Source organism: Crinia signifera, chromosome 1 (genome assembly GCF_055691185.1).
Source record: "Crinia signifera chromosome 1, ASM5569118v1, whole genome shotgun sequence".
NCBI classification, from domain to species: domain Eukaryota; kingdom Metazoa; phylum Chordata; class Amphibia; order Anura; family Myobatrachidae; genus Crinia; species Crinia signifera.
Window position 1 is genome coordinate 251,106,627 of NC_139217.1, and position 21,599 is coordinate 251,128,225.

Consider the following 21,599-nt stretch of genomic DNA (forward strand, 5'->3'; position numbering starts at 1 on the left):
GTCTTATACCTGCTCCACACATATCACCTTTACCAGTAAATAAAACAGTTCACCTCTGCCAGAATAAGGGTTACTTTGCACAGTTCTGGCAGGTACTAATCCCCCCCGGTAGCAACCCCAGTACCTAGGCAAACACTGGTGGCTTTTTGGTGGAGGGGAACTCTCCTGCAGCTCTTGGGAAGCCCCCAGCCCCGACTCTCTCTCTCCCTCAGGTTGGACCTCCTGCTCTCTGCTCAGCACTCCGTCACCTGTGCCTGCATGGTCCGCCTCGATTGCAGCTGCTCACCTGCCGCGTCCCTCACACACTGGTCTCCGGCATGTACACTTGCCAGCTTCTTCGTGCAGCTGCTCGCCCGGGCTCTCCATCCTGCTGCTTCCCCCACGTGCTGGTCTCTTCCAGGTTATCACACGCATTTATGTTTTCCTGTTCCAGTCTCTCATTACAATGTGCGCCGCTCAGCCTGCCACTCTCCTGCTCAAGAACCGTGGCTCATTCACTTGCACAGACCGCCGCTACCTCCTTCTCTTGATCTGGCTTAGGCTGGATAGCTGCCCGGACCTGGACCCCAGGCTAAGGTATTTTCCCCACAGCACAGCATTAACCTCACACTGTTAGTCAAACTGACATGTCAGAGGGCACACAGGCTCCCGCCCTACATGTATGCCTCCGTGATCACGCCCCCCTAAACGCAGTAATGTTTATCTGATTTAGCCTATTCAGTGTCTGATTGAAAACTGTAGAATCCATTTAGACAGTCAGGCTTTAGACAAAGTGAACAAGACAATTTCCTTTGTCGTGACTAGTCTACATAACGTAAAATTATTTTATGTATTTTTAAATGAATGTAATTTATTGTCATTTTGTTTGTAAATATAATTTTTATGTTTCTTATTGCCGATAATATAGCTATATTTTTTTCATTCTTTTTCTTTTCTCTCTGCCCCGTCACACCAGCACCTCTCTGTCCACATCACACAATCACCCCTCTGTCCATTTCACTATACACCACACCTTAATGCTCATTCTACTATATGGCACACACCATAATTCTCAATCCCCTATAAGCCACATACCATAATGCCCCTTACACTATACACCACACACATACACCATAATTCTCATTCCACTATACGACACACACCATAATGAGTTACTCTATACACCACAAACCATAATGCACTTTACACAGTAGGTCACAAACCTGTTAGGCTGCCTGGGGGGGTCATTAGGGTTATGCACTAGAAGGGGGGTTAAACTGGAGGGGGTGCGTTAAGGTTATTAATTAGGGGAGGGATTGCTAGGGTTATGGTTTCACTCGATAAATAGTGATTGATGCTACAGTGATATGTATGAGAAGTGAAAATACACCACAGACCTGTTTGAAGCACTTTCTGGCATAGTATATGCTGGCCACCTTCTCCTAACGGACTTTAATCTGTCTCTTCCTTTGGGCTTGGCACCAAATGCTGTCACTGGTCCAGTCCTACTAACCAAAACCCCTCAGTGCTGCTTTCATTTTTACAAATTGCACTATGAGCTTCCTCTCCAGACACTCGGTAGCTCCCTTCACCTCCATTCCAACAGTGCAGCTCCCATTCCTCACCTGGGTTTTCACCACATATTATTCTGCCTGCGAGCTCTTAAGACCTGCCACTTAGCAGCCAGCATGGTCGAAAGTCCCTTATCACCACCCGCTGGCACTGTGTAATACTGCTTCCACTGTCACCAATGCAGTCTGACAACAGAAGGGACGGCATCTGCAGTAACATAAAACTGCTGTTCTAGAAATTGAAGAACTTCATGTGGGGCTTTAACTTAATGACAGGCGCAGAACAGGGGGTAATGGAGGAGGTTCTGCCCCTGCCGTTCTGCCCCTGCCCAGCCACCCTCCCTACCAGTTCTCTCCCCCCATACTGGCCACACCTAACAAACATTACACCTTTAAGCCAGACATAGCACGCTGCCCCCTGCCAGCCATGCAGTGAACTGCCTTCACAATTCCCATATCTACACGCGGAATTTGGTTCACTAGCTCTGCCCAGTATCTGACATCAACAATGTACTTCCGTGCACTGCACTGTCCGTTCCTGCAGAAGCCTGTTTATTCCCACAGCACCGGCTCCTCCAAGCAACTGTAGGGTCTGTGGCACCATCGTTAGGGTGAGCAATGCAAAAGGGGGGGGGGGAATAAGTGCTGACAGGGGGGAAATCAGCAGCGTTGACAGGGGGAGGGGGGAATCAACGACGCTGACACTTGGGAGAGGAGGCTCTCAGCCCACTGAATATTAATGAGCGGATCCCCACTCATAACTTATGCGCTTTCAGTGCCGCTATCCCCAGGGAACCCACTCATTTATATTTACCGCAAGCTGGGTCCCCGCTCTTACTACTGCTGTCAGCGTGCCAGGTTGCAGGCAGGGTGCTGTCAGGCAAAATGCCTGTTTGATTTTCCACCTATTCAGAATGCTTTCCTAGCGGAAAGCATTCTGGTGGGAATACCAAACTGGAAGGATCATATTATTGATGGTTACAGATAATGGATCTGATTAATCATATGCAAGTCCAAATTCTACACCTCCAACATTTCTTCAGCATAACTTACAGGTAGATTAAACAGACTGAGGCTTGGGTTTTTTCTATTCAACTGATGGACTGAAAACTGGGACACTGAATTTTATAGAAATCAAGTTAATGGTACTTGCTCTGGCACACTGTCGGCAACCCCCATGGAGGACTTAGCCAATAATAGCATTTTAATGTAAAACAGCTATACCTCATTTCATGTTTGACGACTTTTCATCCTCCTCCTGTACTGCCCAGAAAAGAGATGCAGATAATGGGGGGAGGGGGTAATGCCTTTCAGCATTAGGACCCATCCTGCCATAAATAATGGGTCTGCGGGGGAGCTTTAAAATGATGTAATGGTCATAAAAATACATCACAATTTTCTCTATCCCCTCCCTACAGAAATTCAATTCTCTGCTGACTTTACTAGAAAGTGAGTGGGATGCAATAGATATACCCACTCTACCAGAAAAAATCATGAGTATCCCACACCTTCCATTACAGTATGTTACAATATATCTTTTTCATGTAAATATACTTTTTTGCACATCTCTATGACGATTTGAGAAGTAAAAATACAAAATGATTTGGAAATGTGTAAACAAGCAGGTTTAATAAAACAACAAGATCCACAAGCCACAAAGAACATACCAGATTACATATGTAAACAACAGTTTAAAAATAAAAAAATTCACGGTCATGTGAATAGAACATTGATGCATGTATAAATGTGATAAAGATTCATTAGAATTAATAAAAATATGTTCAAATGACATTGCAGACCAAAATTACAGATGGAGCCTTCTTCAACTAGCCTTCTCTGGAGAGCCATGGCTCACCAAGGTTTATTGTCATCTATTGTTCTCAGCTGCAAAATACAATACATAGAACAGTACAATAGGAGATTAGCAGAGGATTAAGTCCGACAGCTCTGGCTCACTTAATCCTATTAAAGGGCTAGACGAGGATGGTTTTATCTTTACATTGATGCATTGATATTACATACGTTAGACCATCCCTTATGTTTACCTAGGTACAAATTAAAACGATAAACATAATTTGTGGGAAGAAGGGCACATAAGATTAGTTACGGTTTTAATTGCAATGGCCAATCAGAGTGTATACAGATTATTAGCACAATGCATCAAAATAGATCTTCTATCAGGCATTTCATTGAGAACATTAAAAATAGCTACAGCATGAGGCTGAACTGTAAACTTCAGAAATCAATTAAAAACCTCTGCAACAATAAAAAGGGTTAAAAACTCTTGTCTGGAATGTCTCATACATTGGTAGTAAAAAATAAATGAATAAAAAATGTATATACAGATGGAGCGAGCACCATCTTTGCAGGTGCTGGCGATAGAATCACAAGCCCCGCCAGCGGCTGGCTACCGCCAAGGGCGCGCGCGCATGAGACGCTCACGCGCCCCTTTTGCAAACGGAGCCTGCCGCCGGTCCCTGCCACCTCCCCCGCTGGTCCCTCCCCCTCGCTTCACTGCCCCCCCCCCCCCCCCCCGAACTGGGCAGCGTCTTCTGAAGCGGAGACTGGCAGGGAGACACTGCCCAGCCGCCGTGATACTGGGACGCACGTGCGTGTGAGACACATGCGCGTCCCAGTCTCTATCGCCGGCGCTCGCCAGTGCAAGGGATCTGGCGAGTGCCGGCCAAGGATGATGCCCGCTCCATCTGTAGATACCCAAATGAATTTCTCAAAGATCATAAAATTCAGTTTTGATCACTATTCTTCCTGGGAGAGTATTGTTGTAAGTAAGGGGGATATAGCCTATCAGCCCCAATGCTGCTTCGGCTAATTAAAAAAATGGGTGGCTGTCGTGATTAATGACGGATTGTCATTATTACAATGACTAATTGATGTCCATTTTTATCATTCAAGAATGGACCCGCGATTTGGAGAAATTGCATGGGGATCGGGTATAAGTGAAATTTAGCAAAACTGTAACAGAGTCTGAATCAGGCCCATAGTTAAGAAGGATTATAGGCCTCATAGCACTGAGGTTCGGGTTTGATTCCCTCACGTTCTTATCTGTGTGGTTAGTATAGTCTCCCTGTACTCCAGTTTCCTCCCAAAATCACCAAAATATTGGTAGGTTAATTGTCTCCCAACAAAAAGTCGGTGTGTACATGTGTTAAGGGCAGTCTAGATGTTATCTGCTGTCAAAATTCAGTTTCTAGGCTGCAGGGGCTAAGTTTAGTGCCATAACAGAAACAAAAGATCACAGAGCTATTTTGAGGAGAAATTTAAATACCATGGGATATGCAAAAGTAATTTAATTATTTGACAATAATAGAAAAAAAATACATAATAAAAAATCATAATAGAAGGGTGCAGTCTCTATCATTGGTATTTCCTCTGCCTCCGCCATGGCAGCCATCATGAATGGGTTTCTCCCTGCTGGGTAGTGCTTTTGGAAAGGAAAAAAAGACCTCTGGATCCTATAAGAAGACTCCTCCTCCATACACCAGTGTCTTTTTTTCCTTTCCGGGTAGTGCATGCATGTGGACACCTGCTCACCTTTGGCTGCAGACTGTCGCTCCCTGCAGCTGCTTTGGCTTCATGCAGAGGAGAGGAAGAGCATAAGCTCTTATGATGCCGAATGCGGGCCCCATGGGGTAGCTGTGCGGCGGCGTCCAGGGGAGAGAGGTACCAAGCAGGCAGTGTGTTGCCGGCACGCGCTCCCCTGCCCTAGCTCTGTGCTAAGGGCGGGCGCCGAGTAGTGCGCGTAACGTGTACTCAGGAGGAAGCGCGTCATTAGGGCGCGACTTCCGGTACGCGTCAGGTCTTAGCGGTGGTTTGTCAGTGTCACGCTGATCTGAGGTCTGGGAGAGCAAGCGCCGGTGAGCGCTAGCATCTAGGTGACTTACAGGTCGGAGCTGTGTTTTTTCGCGAGAGAATTTTCTGACACGGAGGTGAGTTTGTAGCGGCGGCGTATTATGCCGTTTGTTGTGGAATGGGACTGTATTATAACAAGTACTTATTAGACGTGACTGTGTTTTTTTAGAGTGGCGCACTACTAAATATGGAGGAAGACAGGCAGTTGGGCGCAAAAACTGGGTGAGCAATGGCGATGTAAGGGTGTCCACATAAGTGTTGGTGTTGTTAAGTAGTTGTTAGTAACTGGTGGATGTCATTATAGATCCGAGTCTAGCAAGGATAAAGGGAAAAGTAAGCAGAAGAAATCAGTACAGAGCAAATGCACAGCATGTGATAAGACGCTGCCGGACAAGCACATTGGGACTGTATGTGAAGGCTGTAAGGCGTCTCAGTTGTTTCCCCCCGGCTCAAATGGCGAGCCTGGTACAGATGTTGAAGACAGCCCTGGCTGATACGTTTGCTCCTAAAGAGGATACGGGCAAGATGCCCATTAAGCGGAAAAGCTATGTGCTGAATGAGGATACAGAGGACACGGGGGGTCAGTTGGCCGGTCCTAGTGGGCTTGGAGGCGACTTAGATGATGAAGAGGAGGATGATTCAGGGCAGGATAGGTCGGATTCGGACTTTAATGCCGACATGGTCGAGAACCTCCTGGTCCGGATTTATAAATCATTAAATATTGAGGACAAACAGGAGGATGTAAGCTTGCATGAAATGCTTTTTAAAGACAAGAAACAGAAAACTAAAACTTTTCCCTTGTCTCAAACTCTGAGGGACATAATAACCGAGGAATGGAAACAGCCGGATAAAAGGGTGGCTATTCCGGGGAAGGTTAACAAGATGTACCCTTTTGACAAGGCGCAGGTACTCTCGTGGGAGGAAGCACCTAAGATAGATGCTGCAGTGGCGAGGCTGTCGAAAAAAACGACATTGCCACTAGAAGAGGCCAACGCCTTTAAAGATCCAATGGATCGTAAGATTGAGTTGGGCCAAAGGAAACAACATTTAATTTCAGGAGCTTCCCTGAAAGCAGCGTCAGCAATGGCAGTGACGTCCAGAATAGTAAGAGGCTGGTGTCAGCAACTAGAGGGAGATATTCTGGACGACCTGGCCAGTTCGGAACTGTTGAAAATTGTACAGGATGTGCAACTTGCAGTGGAGTTTGTTTGTGAAGCATCTATGGATGCGGTAAGACTGGCGGCTAGAGCTGGGGCGGCAACAGCCGCAACAAGAAGGGCACTATGGTTAAAACCATGGGCAGCGGACGTTCAGTCCAAGAATAAGCTCCTGTCCATGCCGTTCCAAGGGGACTATTTGTTTGGCAAACAATTGGACGAACTAGTGGCTAAGATATCAGGGGGGAAGTCAGTCTGGCTTCCTCAGGATAAGGGAGGCAGAAGAGTACCCCCAGCCAAGTTCGGGAGATTTCAGCCCCAGGACTACAGAGAGTCACGGGCTTATAGACCAGGAAGACCCTATAGAAGGGGATCCTGGGTCTCAAGGGGCAATTTTCGTGCCCAAAGAAATAGAGATAAATTCCCCTCCAAAAAGGAGGCACAGTGACGCTGGGTCACAGACAGTAGGGGCCAGACTGCTGAAATTTGCAAGCGTTTGGTCCGGGACCACTGGAGACAAGTGGGTCCAAGAGGTAGTATCCTCCGGGTACAAAGTGGAGTTCAACAAAGTCCCCGGAGAGTTTTTTGTTCAGTCTCCAATTCCCGAAAACAGGGAGGAGAGGAAAGCGTTATTAGCAAGTTTGCAAGAGATGCTGGAACAAGAAGTAGTCAGCATTGTTCCAGAAGGTCAGGAATTTCGGGGATGTTTTTCCCGTTTCTTTTTAGTAAAAAAAGCAACAGGGGGATTTCGGACCATACTAGATCTGAGACGACTCAATCAGTTCATAGAGGTAAAATCCTTCAAGATGGACAGTATCAAATCAGTGATACTAGATTTAAGTCAAAGAGACTTCATGACGACAATAGATCTCAAAGACGCCTATTTACACGTTCCAATTTGCATAAACCATCGAAAATATCTGAGGTTCAGGCTGATGGGCACAAGTTATCAGTTCAACGCCCTACCATTTGGGCTGGCGACATCCCCGAGAACATTCTCAAAAGTGCTGGTCGTGCTGGTAGCAGCACTAAGACAGAGCGGGATAAGATTATTTCCTTACCTCGACGATATTCTAATAGTCGCAGACTCCGAGGAGAAGGCCCAAGAGCACACAGACAGGGTGGTGCAGTGCCTGTTAGAACACGGATGGCTGGTAAATTACAAAAAGAGCCAGCTCACTCCGGCTCAAGAAATAATATACCTGGGGGTATTAATCAATGCAAAGGAGCAAAAAATTTCCTTAACAGAAGTCAGAAGAAAAAAGTTAATCCACCAGGTAGAAAACCTGCAAAGAAGACGCGTTGCATCCTCACGAGGCTGCATGGAGGTGTTAGGCCTGATGGCATCAGCTATAGAGGTCGTTCCTTGGGCGAGGTTCCATACAAGGAAACTACAGAACTGTTTTCTTCTGCAATGGAACAAAAACTCAAAGGACTTGTCCCAAAGGATAACCCTGTCCACAAAGGCCAGACAAGACTTGGACTGGTGGGCAGCAGAAGACAGGTTGATAGCAGGAAGATGCTTTGGCATGAAGCCGCAAGTTACGCTAACCACGGACGCCAGCGAAACAGGCTGGGGAGCAACCTTCAATCACCAAGTGGCTCAAGGAAAGTGGCAACAAGATTGGAGGGAAGCTCACTCCAATCTGAGGGAAATGGAGGCGGTGGTCAGAGCCTGCAGGTGGTTTCAAAACCAACTACAAGAGACAGAACTAATCGTGAGGACCGACAACCAGGTGGTAGTGGCCTATGTGAATCGACAGGGAGGTACACGAAGCAGAGCATTGATGGAGGTGGCCACCAGACTATTCGAATGGGCGGAAGGCCGGGTTCTGAGCATCACGGCAGTTTACCTAGCAGGAAAAGAAAATGTGGTGGCAGACCAATTAAGCAGGATAGAATGCCTGCCTGGAGAATGGGGTCTCAACCAAGTGGTATTCGAAAGCTTGGTGGAAAGATGGGGACGTCCGCAGGTAGACCTTATGGCAACGGCAGGAAACAGAAAAGTACCCAGGTTTTTTTCCAGGTTCTGGGAGCCGCTGGCGGAACAAGTAGACGCCCTGTCAGTACCCTGGGACATAGAGAGGGCTTATGTTTTTCCCCCAATACCAATGGTTCAGAGGCTGCTGAAAAAACTGCAGAGGGAGAAGATCGAAGTAATAGCGATCCTGCCATATTGGCCTCGCAGAGCATGGTTCAATACGGTGCAGAAGTTGGCAGTAGACGATCCGTGGAGGCTACCTTCAACCAAGGATCTGCTAGTACAAGGAGAGGTATTCAAGGAGCAGCCGGAATCGTGGAAACTGACGGCTTGGTTGCTGAAATCGGAAGTCTGAAAGCAAAGGGGTTCAGTGAAGACGTAGTAGATATCTTGCTTAAGGCGAGAAAGCCGGTAACCATGAAGATATATTATAGAGTTTGGAAAAAGTATGCGTTTTGGGCGAAGGAGAATAGGAAGAATCCTCGTAGTGTGGTGACCATACTTTCCTTCCTACAAGAAGGTCTGCGAATGAACCTCTCCCCGAGTACTCTGAAGGTGCAGGTCTCGGCCATATCATGCATCTTGGATTGGGACATAGCCAAGAACAGATATGTACAAAGATTCATGCAGGCAGTAAAAAGAATTAAACCAAGGGTAAAAAGTCCGATACCCTCGTGGGACTTAAACCTGGTGCTAGGCGTGCTAACAGAGGCACCGTTTGAGCCACTACAAGAGGTGGCCTTGAAGTTTCTGTCATGGAAAGTATTATTTCTAGTAGCCATGACCTCAGCTCGTAGAGTATCGGAACTCCAAGCACTGTGGATAAAAGAGCCGTACTTCAAAATATATACGGATAAAGTAGTCTTAAGGACGAACCCAATGTTCGTACCTAAAGTAGCGTCAGAATTTCATATTAATCAGGAGATCATATTGCCTACGTTCTGTACAAATCCGACAAATAGTAAAGAAAGCAGGTTACATTGCCTGGACTTGGTCAGAGCCCTGTCCATTTATAAGCAAAGGACGGCTGAATTTCGTAGAGCCGACAATTTATTTATATTATCAGAAGGAGAAAGAAAGGGGCAAAGGGCCTCTAAACAGACTCTATCAAGGTGGATTAAAAGTTGTGTTCGACAAGCATATGTCACAAGACAACAGGAGCCACCAGAAGGGTTTAAGGCGCACTCAACGCGATCAATGGCGTCATCGTGGGCAGAGAAAGGATCTGCGTCACTGACAGAGATTTGCAAGGCCGCAGGGTGGTCCTCAGCCCACACATTTACAAAACATTACAGAGTGGACGTCTGGTCCTCTGCAGATGCTAAGTTTGGGAGGAAGATCCTGAGCGCAGCAGTAAATTGAGACGTGAAGAAACGCTCTATTGAGTTTTACACTATATGGCCGATGGCCTGTTCTTAATTTATACGTGAGTATACCCTCCCTATGAAATACAGTACTGCTTGGGCATGACCCATTCATGATGGCTGCCATGGCGGAGGCAGAGGAAATACCGGGTTATTACCTGGTAATGGGTTTTCCTCTACTCCGCCATGGCAGCGGAATTTCCCACCCTTCAAGGAAATGTTCAAAGGGGGGTGTATGCGGAATAATGATGTTCGTTTGTTTTAAAGCTGAAGAATATAAGACACTGGTGTATGGAGGAGGAGTCTTCTTATAGGATCCAGAGGTCTTTTTTTCCTTTCCAAAAGCACTACCCAGCAGGGAGAAACCCATTCATGATGGCTGCCATGGCGGAGTAGAGGAAAACCCATTACCAGGTAATAACCCGGTATTTTTAAACCATATATGTCTTGTTCCTAGATGTGACCTGGAGCCCTGGTGACAATGCCCTCAAAAAGCAGTGGTCTCAATCACTAGAAGCATCAGGAGTTCCTGGAGTGGAGAAGAAGTTGGTCTAGGAGTTTGGTATTGGTCACAGGCAAATTTTATGCAAACTCAAGGTCCTGAGGTCTGGTCCGGGTCAATTTTATAAGTTGGACTGTGCAGAGATGGGTCTAATAGTCGGATGGATGTCCAGAACCAAAGAAATGCTGGTAGATGCCTCTCTGCAGCCAGAGTGAAGTGGTTATGCAATAAATAAAAATGAAATGCAAATATGCATCACAAGGCACCTGTAGAAGACAGACACCTAAGTGCATCTGTGAGATAAGTGCTGCATCGGAGGATGCCGCATCGGATCACCACTGCAACTTGTACAGACTGCCCAACAGAACTTGCAAGTTCTCAGTAAAAAAACCTTATGGTAAACCTTATTTAAATGAAACATTAATAATTACATTTTTAAAATTATCCTTCATTTAAAGACAATTTTTACCAGCACTCAATACACAAGAAACTTGGAATTTACATACGTGACATAGCAACACTAATCAGAGGCTGAATTAATTACTCATCAAAAGGTGACCGGAAAGTGTGTGTGAGGCTATAATGACTCAGGACAGATCTAGTAGAATTATTCTATAGATTTATGTATGGAAAAAGGAATACATCACTTGGGTTGGCACTATATATCAGAGTTGTATACTAAAGCATTTGAAGCTGGGATCTCATATGCAGATACTGGCCAGTATTCAATGCTCCCGATTCACCGATTTTTCGGCGAATCGGGCTGTTTTCACTCCTTGCAGTGAATGTTTTTCACTGAAAATATGGATTCACCCTATTCAATGTTCACTGTTCGCCGAAAGCGAACAGTGAATGCAGGCCAGTTCTCCGTTTCATGCTCGCTGCAATTCGCTGGTGTATTTCAATGGGTTTTCCTGGGATTCGCCGATAGAGTATCCAATACGCAAATGGAGAACTGCTTTCTCCATTGATTTTCGCCATGATTCTCCGTTTCACGTTCGTCATATTTTTAGGTGAAATGGAATGTGATCTTTTAAAATAAAGCATTTTTTCATTAATATTCATATATTCACTGCACTCTGGTCCCGGCTTGTTACGTGCGGGACCAGAGGAGTGTCTCCCCACCCCTGCCCCCCATGCCAGCATTCCCGAGGGGCAGCCTCTGCTGCCTGTGCCCCGGGAACCCTCCCCCATAAATTCTGGGGCAGGCAGGGAGGCTTACATCTCCCTGCCTGCGTTCCCTGGTAAAATTGCCCAGCAGGGGCAGCAAGCCCCTGCTGCATTTAATAGGGTTACAGGGAGGGCTGGCAGCAAATGCTGCAGCCCTCCTGAACCCTGCGAATGTGCAGCGAATCCTAAACAGGATTCGCTGCACATGGAGAACACAAAACATTGAATACTCCCCACCGTGTGAAAATATGCAAGTGTCTCAGCTTCCAGAATTTGTATTGCGATGCCATAAGCATTTTCATAGTTCCAAGCAACTGTACATGAAAAGGCAGTCCTAAATAAGTCTCTGGTGCCATGTTTTTGTGCACAGAATAGCAGGCACAACCCGACACACACATCGAAAACCGTTGGGACATGCCTTTTGTTTCCCCACCACTACCCATATACCCTCTTTGTGAAAAAAATCCTGAAACAGTCATTGCTAGTGTGCATACAGTCTGACAAAAAGCCCTGATATGCATAAATATCAGGACTGCATACATCTCATTAGGTCCGTGGTGTGTAAATTTTTCTTTTTTTGGGGGTGGGAGGGGCTACCCATTTAGAACACCTGGAATAAAAACCTACACACTCACACACTTTCAGATAAACAGTCACTCGCACCGGCTTACCTGGGGCTAACTTGATAGCCTTCAGTAACACAATTATCCATGTTACAGGGTAATTGGATTTTCCATAATTTAATTTTGAGGGTCACATTGACACAATAAATATAAATAGGGATACATAAAGCTATGGGCAGTGATAGTTAGGACTACAATAGTCTCATCAAATAGGAATACTACTTAGTGATGTCGGTCACAGACGATAGAATTTATTAACAGATCTGGTTTTCTAGCACAACAAATGGGCATTTCTGTAGAAACGCAATAATAATTGATTTGCACCCCAGGGATTACTCTCTGTAAAACTAACGTAAACAAACAAAAGGACTTCTGTGGGCAACAATGTCTACAGGCAAAGCTTTACTTAAGAGAAAATGTATATAAAATAGCTAACCATGGCAGCAGGAATATGGTCCTCCAAGAGGACAGACTGCATGCAGACTGGTTCCATTTAAATAAGTAGCTATAACAGGAAGTGTACAGTCACAATGCCAACAGTGACATGAAACAGGTGCGGTGATTAGGCTATGGTTAAAATGCTATTTACAGCATTTCAACTGTGCGAGCATTACAACTTTCAGCATGCTTAACATTACATAGGGGCTTATTCTGTGATGGAAGCCAAGTAAAACAGAGCAAGAAACTGCTCCTTGGCAATCCCATGTAACACTGGTGGAGCAAATATAAATGCACAGAGATTAAGCTTTGAGTGAAGGGTTCAAACTCATTTTTTCTAAATGTGTCAGCAGATGAAAAAAAACGCATCAAGAAGCACTTTATTTCACAGGACATTGGACTTATTAAATGGACTGCCTGCATTAAACCAGCTCCCCCATTGTATGTAAATCACTGCTACCACACATACGGGGACACCCCTACCTGCTTACTACTTGGACTGTTTTATGCCTAAACAGTGAGTTCATCCCCACAACAGGGACATAGTTCTCCTAAGCGGCAAAACAAACAAAGACAGGTTTATGGATACCCACTCAATCTTGCTTTGGCTATAAAGAATCCAATTGAGGGCCACGCAAAAAAGCCTATAAAGATCCAAGAAATATAACAGGAACAATCGGGACTCCACTATTAGTATTACTAAAAATGTCTTACTCAAATGTCCTTCTCTCTGACAGTTATTTACTGTGTTTATTCAATACGTTTGTAGTGCAATTATTCATATTTTAATAATTGTGGTTATAGTTAAATTTTAATTACCGGTAATTCTATTTGATTTATTACTACTTTCAATTCTTATCTAGTTGTTATACCCAATTGATCACTTTAATTAATTCACTTTAATTAATTAGCTGTCCACCACCTTTTTCTTTTACTTGTGCTACCCTGACAGGGAACTGACCTTCCCTAGTGAGAACAGCCACATGCATGCTTTTACCAATGGTAATCTTTCTCATGGTATGTAGTTGCATTGGTGCCACTCTGTAGCGAATAGAAGAGGTGACACTCACAGGACTTCTTGATATCAGTAAATACGGTGCAGGATGACAAACAAGTTTCAAAGTTTCAGTTTTTTTTGCTAAACTTTCATCAGGATATCCTGATGAAAGTTTGGAAATACAACTGAAACAAGTTTGTCATCGCGGGCCATATTTACTGATATCAAGAAGAACTGTGAGTGCTGCCTCTCATATCCACTACACACACACACACACATATACATATATATATATATATATATATATATATATATATATATATGAATGAGAGAGTGAGCAATGAACCATGCAATTGACAGATATATCAAGTCAACAGTGCTGCAAAATAGATGTGAGGGTGCATATCTGCACCCAACCAATCGAATGATATATATAGGCAGCAGATTCCATTGAATATGACATTAGTGGGTGGGCATATTTTAACGGATCTGCTGCGAGATACATCGGGCGGATGAATGATGTTTAAGTTGGCCAAGTGTGTAGTCAGACTAAGAAACAACTTCACTTGTGTTGCATATTTTGATCCTTTTAAACACAAAGAATATTAGCTATATTTTACTGTACCGTCATTCAAACATCCAATATGCTGCTCCCATTTCTAAAAACAGTCATTCTACTATATATAGCAAGAGATTTAAAAAAAAAAAAAACAGGAATAGATCATCGAAAGCAAAACAAAAAAAATGTAGTTACAAACTAGTATGAATCTATTCCAGTTTTAAAGGAGTGTTCTGCAAATTGAAAACAATTAAGTAAAAAAAAAAAAAAAAAAAAGGGAGCACACAAAAAAGTTTGCCCTTGCATTATACTCAGGCTTGAGAGAGACAGATACAGGTATGGCATACTGTACAATGGCTAAACTGCACTACAAAATGCCTGAATTATAATGCATCACTTTGGCCAGTATTCAATGCCTCTTATTCTCCATATTTTCTGGGGAATTAGTAAATTCCCCGGGATTACAGGGAATTTTCTCACTGGAAAAACAATTTGCCCTATTCAATGGACACAATTCTCTGCAAATGAAGAGCGAATGTCTGGCGATTCTCTGTTTGTGATTCTCCGCGATTCGCCAGTGGTTTTCAATGGGGTTTTTAGTGGAATTCGCCGAGAGTGTATTCAATGCTGAAGTGGAGAACTGCTTTCTCCAGTGATTTTCCCCGGATTCTCCATTTTACGTTCGTCATCTTTTTCTGGAGAATTGGAATGTGATCTTTGAAAATAAAGCGTTTTTTATTTTGGTGTCAAAAAATCAGATTTTTTTCGTGAAGGGGCATGCTATTTTTATTCATGTGCTTGCAGCACATGAATATATTTTCATTTTTTCATATTTTCATTTTTATTTTTTTAAACAATTTTTTATTTTTTTTACACATTCACCAGCAGGGGGCCGAGCCGGGAGCCGCTCATTAATATTCATATATTCGCTGCACACTCATCCCGATCATTACACATGCACGATCGGGACCAGTGTGTAGCGGCTCCCTAACACAGCCCCCTGCCAGCTCTGGGGGCTCTCCCTCTGTCCCCCACAGCCCTCCTTCACCCCCGCAGTGTCTGGCGCAGGGAGGCTTCCGTCCCCTAGCTCCCCGGAGGCATTCGCCGGGGGGGGGGGGTTAAAATTCGCCGCCAGGGGCAGAGAGCCCCTGAGGCGTTGAATAGGGAGAACGGGCGGCTGCCCGGCGAATCTCCCTATAGGGAGAATTGGGGAGAAAGTGCAGCGAATCCTGCACAGGATTCGCTGCAGCTCCCCATAGAAAGCATTGAATACCTGCCTTTTATGTCAAACACATTTGTTTGTACACTACCTTCCAAAATCTACCAATCACAACATAACAGGACTGAAACAATTAATCTGTAACTAAAGTATTTCAAATACAGTATCTTAAATAGAGATTCTTATGCAAAGTTTGATACTACAGAAAAGCGTGACGTGTAGTTTACAAGCCCAAACATTTGACTTTAGCACAACAAAAGATCCAAAAACATTGCACGCAACTACTACATTGAAATATGGATTTTACTCACTGGTTTTCCTAAATACACAATATAGGTAAACATATGAGCTGGTGTGGGAATTCTGGTATGGAAAGTATCACAAACCACTGCAGCAAATTTCCATAATACAAATAACATCAAATACACAAAAGTTTTCATGTTAACACTGCTGTGCCATAAACGTACGCATCAAGAAAGAAAACCCATGTCAACATGCCTTTGTTAGCATAATATAAACAATTTTTCTCATTTAAATTATTAAATTGCCAACATGATAACCTCTCAAAGTAGAGACAAAAATGTGTTGCAAGGCTTTTACATTACCTCCATACTCTAGATGACTATATTAAATGTCATCTTATTTTCAGTAAATTAAAAATAAAATCCAACTTTTTTAAAGACCTTATAAGAAACATTAACATGATCCAAAAAAAGTTATAAGCCCTTAACGAGTCATCGATACGTGATTTAGATGACTTGTACAGCTGGAATGTACACATTAAGAAAGAGGCATATAGAGGTTCGGCTTGTTTCTCATTTGCAAACATGCCTCTTTCAGTTTCTTACAAAAATAGAAGATTTACAGATGTCAAGTTTCAATAAATAAATAGAATCTGAATGATCATAGCATGAAGGGAAAATAAACAACTTTAAGCAAAAAGTCACAAAAACAAAATATTTCAAAAAGAAATTTAAAATAAATGCATTTCCCCCTCATTCTACAGGCATTTATGGTTGAATTGCAAATTGGATAAAATGCAACAACCAGATTTTTATATGTACACATTTCAAATTTTAGCAAAAATACAACAACATTTATATTTAGAAAATAAATATATACCATACAAATATTGACATCTGTAACAGATTTCATAGGGTTTTAGATGTGAAATATATCTATATATAAAAAAATAGATCCTAATGTTCATAGAATCTCAAGCATTTGTGACCAGGTCCCTGCTTCCATCTTTGTATCAGTTTGTAACTCATTTTATGTCTTTAACAATTTTCGTTTTGTCGAGAATGTATTCTTCCTGTCAGAAAAATAACTTGTATAGGAAATAAAGACTTCTGCAACTGGATTACATGAAATTATGACTAGCAAAGGATATATTAGTTATCACGCATTAGGTTTGGTAATAGAGTATCATGACGACTCATGTTCTGGATCCTGACCCAAAAGGTTAAGACCCACTACTTAAGGCTAAAAGCGAAGTAAAACAAGTCTACTCTATAAAATGTGAACTAAGCATAGCACAATACTATAAACTCATGACTGGACTGTATCTGCATACTTTACAAAAGTAAACTTTTAAATTACGCACAAAACCTTTTCCTTTTCTTTAACAGATTTATGATTTCAGGACCATGTGCTAGAAGAGTTTTATATCCATATCTGACACATAGATAACAGAAGCACCATGGTCCATACTTTTAGTAATTTAAATACATGTTAAATAAGTTGCATGTAAAACACATCAATAAACTATATAAAAATACATTTAGAACTTAGTGCAATTTCCAGAAAACATATAATCCATAACAATACTTAATATCTTGCTTAAGACCAAGTGCAATAAATAAAATATAGGTCTCAGTCTAAGCACATTATGGTCATCTAATGTTTAAGGATTTAAATACTTACAATTTAAAAAAAAAAAAAAAAATTGGATTTCACTAAGCCATTTCGTAGCTCAGCGTCTTAAGTGCATATACACTTTTATTTAACCAGGAATGGATCTACACGGAAAGCAGAATTTGGTCCACAACTATTTTTTTTTTCTTTCTACAGTATGTTAAATTGTTGTTTTTTTTTACACCCTGTGCTTTAATAAATGGTGTAGGGGTGGAAAGGGGTTGAGCGAGGCTGGGGGATTAGGACATTGGTCTGAAAGCAATGTTTAGGTTACTGTTGCGTTACTCATTCAGTACCTAATTGTATTACTGCATTAGGAACAGTCCAGAACTTTTATAATGTCACATTTTACCATCATGTATTTAGTGTGTTGTGTTGGTCTTGTAACATTTTATAGTTTTTCCATTGTGAATGTATTAAACTTAAATTTTACAATATATCACTTATACATTACATAGAAGTCATTTTACAGTAAAACCTGATAAATGTGTGTAATTCACTAACAAGAATTAACACATTATGTTCCTTTCCAGAAACTGCTATGTAATAAAGGTTTCTTTGAAGCGAACCAGAAAGTTTTTGGCACCGGACAATAAAAAATAATTTTTGCATAAACTATATTTCTATTTACATTCCAGTTACAAATGCACTGAATATTGTTCCTCAACAACTAAACATAATGACCCTTTGATATCCAGGTTAACATGCACTTTTATTCCTTTCACTGTTGCATATAATACAGAATTTGCTGTTTGCGGAGAAACACATCCAAGCAAGTCCAGCAAGTTAAATAAATGCTGGGTGGAGGCATGGGATATGTAATCTCATTCCTAGAAATGCAATGTCACTGTATGGTCTTGAAAAATAATTATAATCCTTTGAGATTATTTTACAGCAAACAGTATTTAATGCTTTCCTTCCTCTCACACAGTGCAATACTATCGGGAAAATAAAGCTTCTTTACCACACTGCAGAATTGATGAAGTCACATGACCAATCTTTGAGGTTCCAGACCAGAGGATAATTGGTCCATATACTTGTTACTCAGGAACATATGCACTTTCTATATGCAATTCTGCCAGCTCATAGCTTTTCACTTACTGGTACCTACATTTTCCCTAAGACGACCTGCTTCAGAAAAAAAAAAAGAATAGAAAATGCAAGCCAAATGAAATGCAGCCATCCATGTTCCCAAGCCTGGTTTGCAGTCTCTACACACTGTAGAAGTCACTGCTTTTGTTATAACATTATAGATGAAAACCATTTGTATCTCTCCTCAGCAGATAGAGCTGTCTCCCGTCTTGGAGGCTGGTGATGTTTTTGCAACAGCTATCTGACAACCACTTGTGACATGGCTCATAACCTTATGTTTGAGCTGAGAAACTTGCTCTCGCAATACACTGGCAGTGGAAGCCAGGTCAGAGTTTTGTGACTTCAGTACCTTCACCTTCTCCTCCAGACGTGCAATGCGCTCCAACTTTCTTTTACGGCACTTAGAGGCAGCAATTCTATTCCTCAGTCTCTTCCTTTCGGCTTTGATTCGCTCCTGAGTCTCCAAATCAATTGGGGATAATGATGGTGGTGTACTTGTATCTCCTCCACCACTAGCTGGAGCACTGGGCTGTGACACATCAGGTACAGTTTGTGGCTCATCTAGAGGACCCCTCACTGTATGCAAACGATTGAGTGCTGAGAAGTGGAGCTGTACTGCAGGTGTGCTACTAGTAGAATTACCAGTATAGGAGCCCGATGGGGAAGGTTGAGGAAGCGGAGGACTAAGCTGTGTAACAGCTGCAGATGGGTTAAAACTACTGAGGTTAGTATAGACTGGAACCTCCCCAGCTGGATGTAGAGAACGAACTGCATTAGCAGGGAAACCTATAGCAAGAGTAGATGGTGAAATAGGTGCTCCCAGTAACTGGTTCTGTTTGTGTAGGTCAGCCAAGGCCTTTACAAAACCATCTGCAAAGCCTTCCTGCTCTTGTGTGATTGCCTGCTCTTGTGTGATTGCCTGCTGGTTGCGGTAAAGAAAGGGATGTGGTACTGGAGTGCCCTGCTGGGGCGGGGCAGCAGAACCAGGACTGGTATTGTTACTGGTGGCGGTTGACAGACCAGGGTTAGCAGCCTGGATGAGGAGGTGTTCCAGTTCTGGTGGAGAAAGCTTAAGCAGATTCAAAGCAGCAGATGAAGCTGAAGGGAGGAAAGAAATATCCAATGAAGTGGCTGCACTGTTGCTACTGCTAGCTGTACTGTTACCTGCTACTACCACAACTGTTCCATCTTCTCCTGTAGCTGGTACTGCATTAAGATTACTCCCAACCACCACTTCAAGACTCGCTGAAGAATCGCCCAGTTCACCAGTCTCGTTCTGCATCAGTTTCAGAACATCACTGCCATGGGTAATTACTTCAGAGAATCCAACAGGCATGACAGCTGGTGGAACAGATGCTGCTGTAACGGCAACCATGCTTTTCTTTTCCAGGTTGCTACTTTGAATAATAATATTTGCACTCATAAGCTTGTGTTCTGAGGTGTACCTGTCCCCAGTCTCTCCACCACTAGCTTGGAGAGTTGCCGGGGTATCCCCCAGAGAACTGCCACTATATCCTGAAATTCGCGTAAAATCCTGCAAATTCAAAGTTTCCTCGTGATAAAATGGGGGCTCCATTTTCACATGGTCAGTGGTAGTGCTGGACATCATCATTCTCTTATCTCCTTTTCAATCAGAGATTATATATTTTTATATACTGTGAAAATGTAGTCTCCCTCTCCTTCTCTGACTATTTCAAATCCTTTATACTTATATGGTGTTGGAACCACAACACAAATTTCCAGTCACAATCCAGCGATGGGTAAACAAAGCATATCTGGTGGGCAGCAAAGAGAACTATTCTGTATTACATACACGTGCTGCCATAGAATTCAGAATCTCCAGAGATTACAGCTTTCTTATCAGGAATGACCTATGAAACAAAAATACAGATCTCATTAGCTGCAGTGTAAAATAAATTATTGTGTCAATACAGCACTGCTTGAATGGCAACATAGGGCTACATATACAGTCCATTACATGCAGGACTGACACACTGCTCATACATAGATAAGATAGAACCATGAGTAAGTCAGACAGTCACCCCCACACTGCGCAGGGATTGTGCCTAGAATTGCCGTGTGATTATGGAAGGAGAGGTCTCCCCATCTGCAGGACTCGTGACAGATGGGGGGAAAGGTGCCAAGTGATGCCTCGGTCACTGTGTCTGGGGAAACAGATAGCACAGATCCCCCACCTCCCACCGCAGCTCCAGCCACAGAGGGATAGTGGATATGGCCCTGGGGTGCCTCTCTGATACCCGTGAGCAGTGGCTGGGCATTACCAGGAAATGGGCAGCAGCGGGAGCACCAATCACTTACACCACTACCATCTACTTGTTGCAGCTGCCTAGCAGCCAATAGGCCCCTTGTCTGCAGCCCACCACTAATCAGTCTGAGAGGAGAGTAGCGATTGGCTGGTAATTTAGCCTGAGACTATTGTGTGGTGCTGGCTGTATGGACTACAGAGTAGAGATGGCAGAGGGCAGTAATGAGTGTGAAGAGATGTGTTTGGTGCACTAGGAATGGGATGGTTAATGCCTTGTATATCAACTCACTGGCCCGCCCCCAGGCAGTGCTGCACATGCACATTGGCTCTTACAGGGAGGGTTCCGGGGGAACCCTTTACCAACTGGGTATGTGGTGTGTAGCCCATAGGCTACTACCATTTACAGATATGGGGAACATTTTGGGAATGCTTCACGTTCGGGAAATTGCTAACTCAATGTTAGCGGCTGTATACTATACCCCAATTCCAGGGGGTGACACCACAATGCAGGCTCCACCTCTGTAATTGAGAGCTGGGTGCTGCACTGTAACATTATCATTCAGCACCCAGCTACAGTCACTGAGAAGAATCTCCAAGAAAGCTGGACAATACCCCCAGAGAGATGTTAGTGGGAGCTTCCCATGAGGCCATGCGAAGGATGGCCATAATTTATGACCGATGTAGCATAGTTTTGCCATCGATGGAAGAGAACTCGACTGGTTTCCTCCATTGATGGCTCAGCATAACCAAATAAATAAAGTATTTGCATAAATTGTCTACTTCTTTCTCTTCTCCAGGATGGATTCTTATTGGAGGCCATGTTCCAGTAAGGTAAATTTGCAAAATTACATTACATTGTGAACATTGCTTATTGTAGCAATAAGAAATCATATA

The 21,599-nt window shown here is 43.2% G+C and overlaps 1 protein-coding gene across 1 annotated transcript in view; it reads right to left on the reverse strand.

Moving 5' to 3' along the window:
• Window positions 1-4,060: 4,060 nt before the first annotated feature.
• The window catches only part of LOC146072895 (transcription factor Jun-like), a 53,452-nt gene continuing 35,913 nt past the window's right edge, over window positions 4,061-21,599 (reverse strand). The window contains exon 2 of the mRNA XM_083180077.1: window positions 4,061-20,310. Within this exon, the coding sequence (XP_083036203.1) occupies window positions 18,624-20,051 (1,428 nt within the window). The 5' untranslated portion in view covers window positions 20,052-20,310 and the 3' untranslated portion in view covers window positions 4,061-18,623. The remainder of the gene's footprint in view (window positions 20,311-21,599) is intronic.